This window comes from Triturus cristatus, chromosome 1_2, assembly GCF_964204655.1.
Source record: "Triturus cristatus chromosome 1_2, aTriCri1.1, whole genome shotgun sequence".
In the NCBI taxonomy this organism is placed as follows: domain Eukaryota; kingdom Metazoa; phylum Chordata; class Amphibia; order Caudata; family Salamandridae; genus Triturus; species Triturus cristatus.
The window spans coordinates 220,544,888-220,560,176 of NC_140580.1; the positions used below are offsets into that span (position 1 = coordinate 220,544,888).

The 15,289-nt window shown below is 40.7% G+C and overlaps 1 protein-coding gene across 8 annotated transcripts in view; it reads right to left on the bottom strand.

Moving 5' to 3' along the window:
- USP54 (ubiquitin specific peptidase 54) overlaps positions 1-15,289 on the bottom strand; it is a 1,650,598-nt gene that overhangs the window by 716,660 nt on the left and 918,649 nt on the right. For 7 of the 8 annotated variants that reach the window (XM_085603494.1, XM_085603495.1, XM_085603489.1 and 4 more), the window contains 3 exons: positions 15,062-15,232; positions 13,833-13,964; positions 10,163-10,540 (listed from right to left, as the gene is read on the bottom strand). In XM_085603494.1, the coding sequence (XP_085459620.1) occupies positions 10,163-10,540; positions 13,833-13,964; positions 15,062-15,232 (681 nt within the window). The remainder of the gene's footprint in view (positions 1-10,162; positions 10,541-13,832; positions 13,965-15,061; positions 15,233-15,289) is intronic. The other variant, XM_085603496.1, reaches the window with a different exon arrangement.

A 15,289-nucleotide genomic window follows, 5' to 3' on the forward strand; every position in this document is an offset into this window, starting at 1 on the left:
CATTCTCAGTCAAATATGTCTTAATACTCCATATACACTCATTCATTTACAGACATACACAATCTGTGAGTCTGTTATACATGAACAGACATACACATGCTCTATTGGTTACAGGGATCTACTTACTGTCCCTCCTACAGATACACAACTGCCTCCAGATGTTTAAACCCTGACTCACCTAGCACACGCTCACAAATACAATTATTTACACTAAACCTACACTTATCTAAACGTACACATACAGACACAACATACATAAAGACAAACAGAAACACATTGAATAACAACATGCAATTTACATTTCTTCAAACCAAGAAATTAAGATCTGAAAAGTACCTTTTTTTCATTTTTTTTAAACGGTTTTGTAATTTTAGTTTGTATTTTATTTGTTTATCCAAAACTGTGGTAACAAAATGAACATCAAGGGTGTTGTAGTTGGGAGAGGCACAAATCCAAAAGTAGCATCTTGAAAATCTTCAGCATTTGTGATCTTCTAAGGACTTAAAAGATGCAGTCAGCAACTGTTCCCCCATCGCAATCACCTTGTTATATCTTTGGCAGAAGGTGATGGTATCCTGCATTTTCGGCACAAGATGGTACTCCCTATATCACCGCAGATGACATGGGATCCTCAGGTGCCAATGAGAGTTCGCCAAAAGAGATGGAGGGTTGCACTTGGTGGATGTGCCATGTGAATACTTTATGCCTGTGCCTTAGGAGCACTTTTTGTCAAAGATAGCACATTGTACTATCTTAGTCATCACTTTCTTCTCTCCAGAAGACATGGTTAAGAACTTCCACACAAATTATTCTTTTTTTCTCTCGCCCCTGCTCTGGTCTTCTCTCTTCAGGATTTATTTTCACCCCAGTAAAGGAGCAACAAGTAAAAAAAAAAATGGGAAAAAGCAGGTGCCCAAGGAACAGAAAGAGTTTTCCCCTGAGTACCAGACCATTTGACTAAGAAGTGTGGGAATGCCCTTGCAGAACAGATGGAGACTGACTGGAACCAATCAGAAGTGTTAATTTTCGCAGTGCAATCTCGAACGCAAATCCGGAAAATGTATAAAAACGACATTCAAACAACATATGGACCAAATACATATTCGTTTATGCAACTGATATGTACTCAACATATGAAATATATATAGCTAAAAACTCACCGGTACAGCAGATCTACTACAGATCCAGGAACCGGAGGTTTCCAAACATTGAAACGCATGGTCAGGCATCTGCCTTGCGATGAATCCACAAACCCCCAAAAATGGGGTGGGAAAAATAACGTTATTTTCTTTCCACTCTCTATCTTTATTTTGATGATGGTATTTTATTAGTATGAAAAAGTATCATTGAAGAATATAATTTATTACTGAACAAGTGTGTATTTATATAAGCAACAAATTGTCTATTTACAAACACTACATTCAGAAATGAGAACTATGCACAGTACATAATGAATGCAATGATAGTACTGTAAAAAAAACATTGAATTTCACTCAAAAAAACAAAGGTTAAAGTGGCATTATAGTTAACTGTGATAATCCAAAATGAATTGGTTATTAAAATAAACCAAAATGTTCACTTAAAAAACAAAGGTTAAAGTGGCAATATAGTTAGAGGGAAATGTCAGTGCCAACTTTACGTTTTGAACCAAAAATAAAAATGCAAAAATTCACCAGTTATATTTAGCAGAGCTAACTATAACTTGGGCCCCCACCATGTGTTGCTTATGACCTCACATATTTCATCACTCATGACATGTTAGGTGAAATTGTCAGATGAAAGGCCAAGTTTTAAACAAACATAGAACTATAACTCACTCGCCCGTCATGCACAGTGTTGTCCTCAATGATGGAATTTCAGATATTGCAGTGATGTTATTAATGGTGCCATAGAACATGGAATGAGTGATTTAATATTGGAGGTAATTAGCAGTACATGGTGAGGGCATGAATTATAGTTACTTTAGGACATGAGGACTTTAGCTAACTATAGATGGTGAATTTCAGTTGTTTTATTAATTTAAACCTATATGTTTTAACGGACATTATCATCTAAATATAATGTCCCTTTAACTTTAGTTTTTTTCAGTGAATTTCTACATTTTTGTTTTTCAATTTAAAGTAAGATAATATTACTATACCTAAAAATTATGTAACTTTAACCTTTGTTTTTTCTGTAAATTTCTTATTTATTTTAGTGCAAAGTAAGGGCCTGACCTGCAGCCTGGCTTGCGGTCCAAGCCTTGCAGGCGCACTACTCCCTCAGTGCATGACCTTGAGCCGTGCGCAGCAGAAGGGCTGGGTGCAGGGCCTGGCCATAAACAGCAGGGAATTGGGGCCAACCCTCCCACTGGCACTAATGACTACGAGTAGCAATATAAATGCAATTTAGAGTAAAGTAGGCAATCTGGCTTTACCAAAAGGTCACCGATACTATAAACAAATGTATATTTCATAATTGTACACATTGCAATGTATCATAAAAGGGATTGTCATCAAATATTTTGAATAAAGCCTTTTTAAAACAAATTAGCATAACTGAGTTTGCTTTTAACATTTCTCAAGGCTCAAAATGCAACCATAGAACCAACCACTAGAAGTTCCTGCACTCCAGTTGAAGAACATTCAGCTCCAGTTCCGGGTGCTACTAAAAAACAGTACTCTCCTGGGATCATGGAATTAATGACCAAGGAGACTTCCTGTGTTTTTATAATGCTGCTGGAGGGCTCCTGCACTCCCTGCAGCCCCCCCACAACATTATAAAAATGTATATACACATATATGTATTTGGCCACATGGAGGTCCATCTAGAAGCCCTATGGGGAGCTACTGAGGGCAAAGAGAAATTGCAATACTGAAACAGCATGCCAACTGGAATGTGAGGAGATGATAGCCCGCTTTAGGATCAGAGGGTACCCTAATTGGGCGCTCCGCAAAGCCAAAGTTAGGGCTGATGATGAGTCTAGATCTCTCACCCTTGCAGACAAGCCTCATGAGTTAGGAGATGACAGTGAGAACAACACCCGTCTTATCATGACCTTCAATACCGAATCCAACAACATTCACAAGATACTGACTAAGAACTGGGATATCTTGAAATGTGATAACATTGTTGGCGAGTTCATACCCAACAGACCAAATATTACATATAGAAAAGGCAGAAACATCAGAGACATGCTAGTACACAGTGATGTTACCGTATATTCCAATGGAACCGAGCATGGACTCAAAGGGTTCTTTCCCTGCTGGAATTGTAAGGCATGCACCAATAGCATCTTCACTAATAAGATCACACACAAGGGTATAAAAAAGGAAATCAACCAATTCCTGACATGCAGTTCCACCTTCGTTATCTATGTGATCGAGTGTCCCTGCAAACTTTGGTATATAGGGAGTACCACCCTATTAGCTAAAAAACGTGTTTTTGAACACTGTCGATCCATAACACACAATGATGAAAAATACCCATTTTAGAGATAAACGTTTCTCCAATCCAGGTCTGCTGAGATTTTTCATTCTAGAACAAATCAACAGGAACCCCAAGGGGGGTGGGGGGCAACAGGGTACTCAAACTTAGACAATGGGAATCCAAGTATATTGTAGATTTACAGACCAAAGGCCCAGGGGGCCTGAACTAGGATGAGGAACTAGCAATACATCTTAAAGAATAGGAACATATTTGTGATTTAGTCCCTCATGCTGTCTTACTGTTGGCTATTCGTTTGTTGGCCTTATGACCTGCTCTTTCTCCTGCCTTGAGTTAAGTGCATCATAGGAAGTTTATTTTATTGTATAGTTTTTAACCCACTAGGTAATTGGATTTTTAATTTGTTCTGTTTCTTCCCACAGGAGAAAAGGAAGGGGCCCAGGCACGACACTCACCTTTCATGGGCACCCTACCCTTTTCGCCTTTCATCACTGAGCACTTTTGACTGTTGGGCTCTATGGGCAAGGACTACTTAACATTGCGTTTTTATGTGGAATTGTCACTCTCACCCAGTAAGTAATGAACAGGGCACTTGCCCTTTATTCTTGATTCTCACGGAAAGTCGGGAACCTGTGCCCTCAATTTTGGCAAATTGGCAATCATAGTATACACTTAGAGCTTGCACAGGTACCGACAATCCTGATATTCCCTGGAATTTTTTATGGATTTTTCTGCAGGCACCATCGTTTGGACGATGGGCATGCGACCTGCACCCATCGTTATGTACTGTATGAACCTTCCTGCAGTTGCAATGTGGTATCGTAATTTACGATCAATTCGACTCTAAAGAGTATGTGTTTATAGTTATTTTTATTTCCACATCCAGGGTATTTGTTTCATTCTGTGGGTTTGTACATACATATATAATTTTTCTAATACATGTATTTCACATGGTGACGAGACAGCAAGACATTTGTTCTAAGACCGTATTTACAGTTGTGAATTTTGAGCAATTATGTATATTTAACAGGTCTTCTTGACATTTCAAAATGTCTGCCACACATTATGTGTTCCAAGTCCTCTCTTGATGTTTATGTCCTTTCTCTAATGCTTTATTTGTTTTGATTCATGCACATACATTCACGTGATCAAGGCTTCTCAGAAAGCCGAAACATGTTGTGAATAAACACCCTTGGAATATCGATACCTTGTGGAATCTGTGTCACTGAGAGCGCACGTCAATTGGAACTTTTGTTGAGAATATATATATTCGCGAGGATTGTGTGAGTCGGAGGACCCCACTGACCTTTTGTACTGGGACTTAGGTGAGCCGTTTTCGCTTCTGCCTCTCGGAGGCTATTTGTGGGTGAAGAGATTTGTGAATTTAGTGACTTTAGAACTGTGCGTACTCCATCTATATGCTAAGTTCTTTCTATTTTGTGCATAGCTCTGACCTCATCCATTACCGTCATGGCGATGGCAGCTGATGTGCTTAAAGACCGTGAACTGGTAGCAGATGCTTTGTTTTCTAATTTACCGGATACGACTGAAGCCAGTAAAGGTGCAAATAATATGGCAGACAAAAACGATGTTAAATCTAAACTCAAGAGTTTGGAGAAATTGCTCCGCACGGAGTTAAGTGGTGGGAAAAAAAGTCCTTGGAAAAATATAAAGAAGCCTGAAGAGTGCCTCGGGGGTTGAGGGTTCTCATTGCGCCATCTTTTGAGAATCCCAACCCCCTTATGTTAAAAGAATGGGCACCTAACAATTTGGAAGCGTCGATGAACATGGTCTGCATTTTAATTAAATATGCGGAGATTGACATACTAGGTATTGTTCGTCAAATTGATGCATTGAACCTTGAGCTTAATGCGATGGAACAACAAGATGTCATTGATACAACAATAGAAGACATAAAGAAACGCCTTGATAAACATGAGGAAGTTATTAAAACACGTAAGGTTTTCAAGTTTTCACGTGATAAAGCTGATTATGAAAATGGACATATTTTTACTTTCTCTAAAAAGTTTGAATCAGTTAAACGACAGGCGCTAACATCTAAAATACCTACAACTCATTTACAACAAATGGACTCTGAAACCTCTGACACAGAATTAAGTTCAGCGATAAGCAGTGATAGTTCAGATGAAGGAAATCCATTAACTTGTCAACAACCAGCACTCAGCGGCTTTACCCCATCTGAGGAATTGGGGTTTATGATAGACGACAGGCGTCATACACTCAGGCCAAGGGGGCTCCCTCAGGCGAAAGACGGCGCCAACTAAACAAATGCCGCAAAGAGAGGAGGAAACAGAGGCGGCTTCGCGAAAAAGAAGAGGGAGAGGAACCCCCCAATTGAATTAAACAATGTTACCACCATTGAGTCTGCTAACACTGTCATTAACCTTACAGATTTGGATCTTGATGCAGCAGAAACGCAAATTTTGGCCTTAGGTTTATCCTTCCGTCCGAGGAATCATTTTAAATACGTTCAATCTCGTATTGATGTATTTAAATTTATACGTAAATTAAAACTGATTAAATTTCATAAACTGAATAAAGTTAGCAGTGCTGCCATCTCTGTTATTGCTGAATCGCAACCTAGTAAGAATCTGTTAATCTCTGATGTATCAACTTTGAAAGATATGTACTCCTTGCATGATTCAGTCGATGACTCCCCCTTCTGATACCCAAGCTGAACTTCGTTCCATGGGTATTATTAGTAGTAGTGTAGCTGTGAGCCCATTTTGCCCCCGGTCTACTTTTGTTCCTATGATGCCTAGAGATGCGATTGACGTTTTTAGTGATCGTATGGTGGAAGACTTAAAGGGATTGAATAGATCAATTGCCCTAAATCAGAAGCGGAGGAGTTATGCTGAGATCCAGTACTCCAAGCTTATGCGTAAAATTAATAATCATGGGATCATTATTGTAAATAAGGCTGATAAAGGGGGCAATGTTGTTCTATGGCCCCGTGATATGTATATCATAGAGGCAGAAAGGCAACTCAATGATACTCTGTTATAGGAAGGCCTCCTTTAATGAATTAAATAAAGTCAAGGATTTGGTTCACAAGCAGTTGGCTCAGTGGAAAAGGGTAGGTCTTATTAGCAAAAAAGAATTTTGTTTTTTAAAAAATGACCATCCTATTACACCCACTCTATACTTGTTACCTAAAATTCATAAGGGTGTATCTCCAATACCCGGGCGGCCCATTATTTCTGCCCAGAATGACTTCTTTTTGCATAACTATATGGAAGCACTTCCCTCATACATTAGAGACATGGGTCATTTCCTCACCAAATTGAAAGGGGTCTCTTGGAGTCCAGATTATCATTTTATTGTGATGGATATCTGTTCTCTTTATACCTTCATTGATCATCAGGATGGTTTATGTGCTATTCAGCATTATCTATCTAACAGAGACATCAAATTCAATGAACACAGTAAGATGCTATTGAAAATGATTGAATTGTGCTTGTATAACAATTTTTTCCATTTTAATAATGAAGTTTTCCAGCAGTTGCATGGCGTGGCGATGGGAGCATGCTTCTCCCCCAGTTATGCGTGTTTACGCGTAGGCTGGTGGGAGGAGCATGTTCTGGATCGTGCTTTGTTCAATGCTGCTAGTCAAGGATTGGGCATAGTCCATATGTGGCGCTTCATAAATGATGTATTCATAATATGGCATGGGTCTAGGGCAACTGCTGAAGATTTTGTGGCTAGCATCAATTTAAATGTGCTCAATTTGCAACTCACAGCTACCATCAATAATGAGAAAGTTGAGTTTTTAGATGTTGAAATTTTTATTAAGACTAACACAATTCAGAGCAGATTATACAGGAAAACTACTGCGGGTAACTCAATTCTCCATGCCTCTAGTGCTCATCCCCGACATCTCATCAAGAGTATTCCCTACGGGGAATTTCTAAGAATCCAAAGAATTTGCAGCAATGATATTGATCTTAATATTTGTCTTAATTAATCTTCTCAAAGATTTTTGGCCCGAGGTTATAAAGAGAATGATCTTAAAAATGCCTTGAGTAAAATGTTTTTAAACACCAAAGAATCCCCACAGGCCTCTGACATGGAAACTTCTATTTCTAATAGAGTTAAGACTCTTCAAGGGGAAGATACTGAAGTTAGACTGATCACGACTTATAGCTGTTATGAAAAAAAGATCAGGAATATTTTGAAATATAACTGGCCTATATTAAGAACTGATATTACTCTGGCTCCTTTCCTTGGTGAGGTTCCATCTATTACTTTTAGAAGGGCACCCTCAATGAGGGATGCTCTTGTCAAAACTAGTCCTGAAGTGGTTAAAACTTTTAATTGGCTCTCCAATCGATCAGGCTTTTTTAAGTGCAGTTCCTGCAGAGCCTGTAAGTTTGGAGTTAACACTCTGGAATATCAGGATGCTTTTTCCCAAGATGTCTGCAAAATTAACAGTTTGTTTACCTGCAAAACTGATTATGCAGTTTATGTACTACAATGCACTTGTCATCTCCAATATATTGGTAGTACTAAACTCCAAGTCTTTAACCGGATCTTGCAGCATCTTCGGGCTATTGTTAACTCCGATCCTAGCTATCCTGTAGCACGTCATTTTAAATTGGCAAATAACAATAATCTTAAAGATTCGAGTTATTTTGTCATTGATGCAGTCCCATTTTCCAAAAGAGGAGGGGATAGAGAAAGGAAACTTAGGCAATTGGAGAGCCGTTGCATTTTGCTTCTGGACACTAAGATACCAAATGGCCTGAATACAGGGGAAGATCTTTATAATTTTTTATAATCTCCTATAACTATTTTTATAAAAATATTTTTTATATAAAGTTTTTTATTTATGTTTATAGGGTTTATATGCATTAATGATCTTTTTTATGGGGCAGGCTTGTCCCATTATCTCTTTATGTTGATATTTTTTACCTTAGCCATACTATGATCCACTTTGCTGCTATCGATGAATTCTATGCTCTTTTATTGTCTTAAATGAAATTTTACCCGCGTTTTTCCATGTCTGGTTTTTATTGAGTGGTTACTGATTTTACTAGTCTTCTAGTTTTATTGGTTTTTATTCATTGGAGATAGGATGTGGGGACAGGTGGGCTACTTAACTTGACAATAGTGGGCTGTTCGCGCCATTTTCTGAAAGAACCATAGCATCTTTGGATTAAATTTCTCTTGAACTATAATGTTGCACACGTAACTGCATGTTCTCTTTTGTTTTCAACATTTTACTGTAGTGCCTTTAAAACGTGCATACTATTGGATATATTGATTTCTGGTTACTGACTTTTAAGTCGATTCTGTAGAAATAATTTTTTCGCTTTTTTGCACTATGCACTTTACTGTTTTGCACTTTAAGCATCTGTCTATAAGAAATATATAAAAATAACCTTTTTTTAAATATATATTCACTGTTTATATGATTGTGATTTGTAATATAGAAATGCACTTTTTTATCTGCTGTGATATGTGTTCTTTCTTTGTTATTGAACTCCAGGCCTTTATATGAACCTGTTTATTGCAAAAAAATAATTTTCGGTTGGTATTGTATTCATTGGGCACTTGCCCTTAATTGATTTACTATTACTTTACTACTGTTTTTAAGAGTATAAAATATTTTCTCTTGAATCAAATAATACTTATAATTGTTTGATTGGCAGTGGTTTGTTTGAAATTTTAGCTTAATACTTTGCTAAATTCCAGAACCTTTTTCCGTTTATATTTGTAATATGTTTTCAGTGTTTATGGCTTGTAGGAGGAACTTTAACTATGGGCTTCACAGCATTTAAACTCGTTGATCTTTAGCCATGTCATGTGATCAAGACCGGGTTTACCCGGTCGAAACACGTCATGCTGCAAATCATGGAGGAATAAAGCACCTTTATTTTCAATTCACGTTACTGAGTGGTCTGTACCTGTACCTGGTTTGTGCGACTTGCATCTCGTCAGGATTTTGGTTCATATATATATATATATATATATATATATATATATATATATACACACACATAGATGTATTTGGCCACATGGAGGTCCGTCTAGAAGCCCCCATCAGGCCTAGGGGGCAGGAGATCCCATACCCTGCCCCCTATATCTTTTTTTAAACTTTTTTCTCATGATATGGATCTAACGGGATGTAACGGGGGGCGAGAATTATCTACAACTGGTATAAATCATTTTGTTCAGAGCACAGTTAGAAAGCTGACCATGTATATAACATAGGAGTTCATTAACTTGTCACATATGTATCATTTAAAAAAATGCACATTTGTTTATATTGCAATAGTTGGTTAAAACAATATAATGTAATGTGGATGATAATGTACACAAAAGCAGAAGCACGAAACTCTATAATGGCTCATGTGAAGACATCTACAATGCCCCATGTGACCACAAAAATCATCCCTCCTATTCCCACCGGACTGTAAGAACTATGAGCATCCCAAACTTCTAATAAAGGTCCTGGGTTGGAGGACTACCTACAAGGATAGTTATGCACATAACTGGCAGAGTACACCAAAATTCAACTCCATGGCTGGAGCTTGTCACACTCCATGCAGTCACCGCAGGGTACCCATAAGTACCGTTAAATATTGGTTAACTTAAAAAATGGATGAGAATCACAATTCTGCCACTAATTGTGTTCTTAGCTATAAAAATACAAAATATTTAATAGCATATTATGTATTTACTTACAGTCTTCCTAATCCAAGCAGACTCTCACCTGTGTCTTCTGAGAAAGGGCTGAGCTGGGCATAACCTGTATGCTTCCTCTCCTTGTTAAAAATTCTATCTATGTTCAACGGCTCCCGTTTGGGTCTCCAGGGCGGAGGGTACTTGCCGGATGAACAGGACCTGGACTCGCTGCTGGTACTCTCCATTTCCCAGTCTCTGAAATGAACAGCAAGGCTTCCAGGAGGACGTAGTTCTTTCACTTCTCCTGTCCTGACCCCATCGGCCAAGGCCAGAGAAGACTGGAGAGGCAGTGCTGGTCTACTGTGAATCATATTGCTAACAGTCTCCTTAAATTCCCGCAGGCGATTGCTGCTACTGCATTGTTTTGGAGCTGTGCGGGGGGCCTGTTTTTCCTTCAGGGTCTCGCCTACAGTCAGCAGAGGATATAAAAGCTCATATTTACCAGCACCAATTAAAAGAGAATATAAAACAACTACTCAAAAGCTAAACAAATTATTTAAAAAGTGGCAAAGAAAGAATAAAAGGTCGGGATGTAACGTTTGGGAAAGATATCAGACTACTTCAATTACATGACAAGTAAAACAAAGGGGAAAACCATTATCTCTAAGGTGAAGTGACAGATATACATTCCTATTTCCAATACATATACCAAGTCAGTCCCAGAATACCTATATTCAGTGAGTTCAGTCTAGAATCAACGCAAAGCAGAAGCAGTAGAGAAATGCTTCTTTGTTTTAATGACTGCAGGTAAGTAAAATATATCAACTGAAATACTGAATATAATGTTGCATCACTTGTAAACCAACAATGCCCCTGTATTAACAATTGCCAGCAATCAATATGTTGTTTTAGCTAGGGACCTAATGGAATGACATGGCTGAAACACGTTTCCATTTGATGGGACATCAATAATAAACAACCTGAGTCTGTGTATGTAGAAAAGGCATCACATTCCACACAGAGCTTACGTAGCCATTGAAACAAGGTAAAGAAAAGAAAATGCTTTGGGTCCGAAATCTTAACATAAGGCGGCTCTCATTTTAGCTTTGGGAATTGCTATAGAAAGCTCATGTCACTAAAAGTTGAAAAAGTCAACACAAGTTACACGTATGATGATACAAAGAGAACGACTAGTAAATAGCTTTACAGTAGCAAAAGAAATGAGAATTTGAATGCATGCTGACACGTAGATGGATGGAATAACTCTACACTGACAACAGAGAACAGAAAATATGTTAGTTTTTTTCAGAAGTGAACCCTTTTTTTAGGGTTGAGAATACACTAGCACGTGTCTTGATTGCGAGACGCTGTTGTTAACAAAAAGGGCTTGCAGCCCGCCCGTTGCTTACCATTTGTTGGCTCATGTGGCACTCTTCTCTACATCCTCGTAATTTGTCATGGCAGGCCTGTCATCATTTCTGTAGCTCTCCATGGAGCAGGGACCAAACACTGAGTGATTCAACTTAATCAGTGCCCGTCCACCGCTCCCAACGTGGCTGAGGTACTATTTTGTTCTGTTTAACTTTTAGTGCCCGGCAAACAGAAGGCGCATGACTGGCAAAAACATGCCCAACAGGATAAACCAAATTTCAAAGATGTATTTTCTATAGTTAACTTTGTTTTATTTGTCAAGTCTTCTTTTCTCACTTTGCACTCAAGTTTTCTTTTGTTTTTGCTTGTGGGCACTGTTCTCAAAAGATGAGGACTATCTTATTGCAAAGCGACATTGTTTTTTTCTTATATGTAATTTCTGAAATTATACTTTATCATTTAATCATGCAGTACACCCCAATCCACCCCTCTCCAATCTGCCCCACTCCAACCCACAACACACTAATCCACCCCACTCCAAACCACTCACGCCAATCCAATCCATCATACTCAAATCCTCCTCCCAACCCACCCCACTCGACTCCAAAACAAACTGCCCCACTCCAATCCAAAATAATTTGCCCCACTTCAATCAAAAACAATCTGCTCCTCTCCTGTCTGCCCCACTCCAATCCAAACAATCTGCCCCACTTAAATCCAAAACAATCTGCCCACTCCAATACAAAGCATTTTGCCCCACTCCAATCTGCCCCACTCCAATACAAAGCATTTTGCCCCACTCCGATCCGCCCCACTCCAATACAAAGCATTTTGCCCCACTCCGGTCCGCCCCACTCCAATACAAAGCATTTTGCCCCACTCCAATCCATCCCATTCCAATCTACCCCACTCCAATTCAAAACAATCTGCCCCACTCCAATCTACCCCACTCCAATCTACCCCACTCCAATCCAAAACAATCTGCCCCACTCTACCCCACTCCAATCCAAAACAATCTGCCCCACTCCAATCTACCCCACTCCAATCCAAAACAATCTGCCCCACTCCAATCTACCCCACTCCAATCCAAAACAATCTGCCCCACCCCAATCTTCCCATCCAATGTAAAACAGTCTGCCCCACTCTAATCTGCCCCACTCTAATCTGCCCCAATCTGCTCCACACTCCAATCTGCTCCACACTCCAATCTGCTCCACACTCCAATCTGCTCCACACTCCAATCTGCTCCACACTCCAATCTGCTCCACACTCCAACCTGCCCAATCCAGTTCACCCCATCCCAATCCACCTAGATTCAATCCACCTCACTCCCATTAAATCCACCCACTCCAATCCAATCCAATCCACCCCACTCCAATCCAATCCACCCCACTCCAATCCAATCCACCCCACTCCAATCCAATCCACCCCACTCCAATCCAATCTACCCCACTCCAATCCAATCTACCCCACTCCAATCCAATCTACCCCACTCCAATACAGTCTACCCCACTCCAATCCAGTCTACCCCACTCCAATCCAGTCTACCCCACTCCAATCCAGTCTACCCCACTCCAACCCAGTCTACCCCACTCCCATCCATACCAAACCAATGAACCCTACTCCACTACAATCCACCGCCCTCCAATCCAACCCACCCCAATCCAATGTACCCCATTTCAATCTAATCCACCCCATCCAGTCCACCCCACCCAATTTCAACCCACCTCTTTCCAATCTAATCCACCCCATCCAGTCTACCCCGGATAGTCCAACCCACTCCACTGCAATCCAATCCACCCCACTCTACTTTACTCCAATTTACCCCAATCCAATCCACCTCACCCCAGTTCAGTCCACCCACTCAGTACAATCCATTCGCCCACCAGACTCAAATCCACCCCACTCTAATCCAATCCACCCGACTCCAGTATAATCCACCCGACCCACTCCAGTACAATCCACTTCACTCCAGTCAATCCACTTCTCTCCACTTTAATTCACCCAACTCCAAACCACCCTACTCCAATCCAATACACCCCACTACAAAACAATCATACCCCACTTCACTCCCATCAAGTCCACCCACTTCAATCCACCCCACTTCACTTCACTCAACCCAACCCACCCAAATCGACTCCAATGTAATCTATCCCACTACCTCAATCCACTCCAACCCACTTCACTCTATTCCACCCCAGCAGTGTTCAATTGACCTCTGAGGGGTATGGACCCCAGTGCACTGAACCTGCCGCATCACTGGTAGCAACGCCTCTGCAGAGGGCAGGAAACGGAGCGAGAAACTGGTAAAGTAGAGGACCAGAGGAAAAACCATAAGAAACTACTGGGAAAGAACTAGAGGGAGACAATTAACGATCATTTACTACCTTCACTGTGATAGCCTGATGGTTGAATCTCATCTCCTTTCCGCCGTGTGCGACTGGAGCTCCTCTTCCTCTCTCCAAGAGGGCCCCGTTTGGGAATATGCCGCTGACTGCATTCGCTATCAGTAAGATGTCCTACAACAGCAAGAGCAGCAGTTCAGAGGTAAAGAACATCATAGATGGCAGGCATTGGTAAACAGTAGGTTACAATGGAGCCTAGTCAGCTAACTGTTTAGCACCTGAAGCAGACAAAGGTTATCATGAAGGCCTATCCAAGATGATTACTGGTTTGGTTATGGAAACAGCCATCAGGGCAGGCAAAATGTAATTGTGCCTAGTACAACTTCCCAGGTAAGTACCTTCCCATTCCCTTATCCTCGTCTGACCCATTACCACAGGCTCAACATTTGTGGAACCAGTAATGATAGATTAACACATCAGCATTGAATCATGGGGATTTTGGCTATGAACTCGCCCAGGGCTTTATGTGGGATGAATAACTGGGGGGTCTCTCAATGGGGCATGGCCGATATAATTAAGGGCGTGGCTTAAAAGCACCGAAACTAAAAATCTTTGCTGAGCATAGTTTGCCGTCCCACTGCTATTTTGCTGCTTCTGTCACTGCATACAAACATACAATCAATACATCAAGTAACATTACACCCACAACAAGCCAGGACTATTGGCTTAGTCAGTGGTTTTGTTGCATAAGCTAAAGAAGCAACAAGGATGGCTTAATTGTGTACAATGTTGAAAATGCTTCCCTTCTGAAATGATGAGACTGTGAAAGTACTATAACAGGTCTCTTTGAAGTTGCATCAAAGGAAGTGAAGGGTGGGTACTGCTGCAGAGTTTAAATTTATTTTTCACCCTTATGGTGAGGGCAAAAACGGAGAGCACGATAGGGGCCCATCTCAGCTCCTGCTTTTCAGAACTGACAGTGCTGAGCACTGGCAGGACCCGGCCCACTTAAAGCCCCGAACACGCCCCAGGTCACTCGTGGCCAAAGTGTTAGTGTACTCCATACGTGTGTGGGTGGAAGTTTTCATGTGATATGTTTGTGAGACATCATCAACTCATGTAACTGACATTCCCACTTTCCCAGCTGAGAGTCATGCATGAGATCTTAGGAGTGAGGAGAAATGTTCGTACAGATATTCTATAAAAACAGTGGCGGCTGACGACGCTGTGAACTGCAACAGTGTTTGCAGCGATCACACATAGTTAGTTACCTGTGTCTCTACTGCTCTGAGAAGCCGCATCGTTCTCCACATTGTAGATGACTGTACCCTGCGAGTCAGACGAGAAGTGGCTGACCATGGACTCGTGGTGGGACTGCTTATAGTGGTAACTCTCCGTCGACGAGTCCGTCCTTGTGTCGCTCGAGATGGAAGGCTCCCTCCCTGGGGGAAGAGCAGGCGTTATTGTTGTCATGTTGGAGGCGGGCCTCAAGATTACCT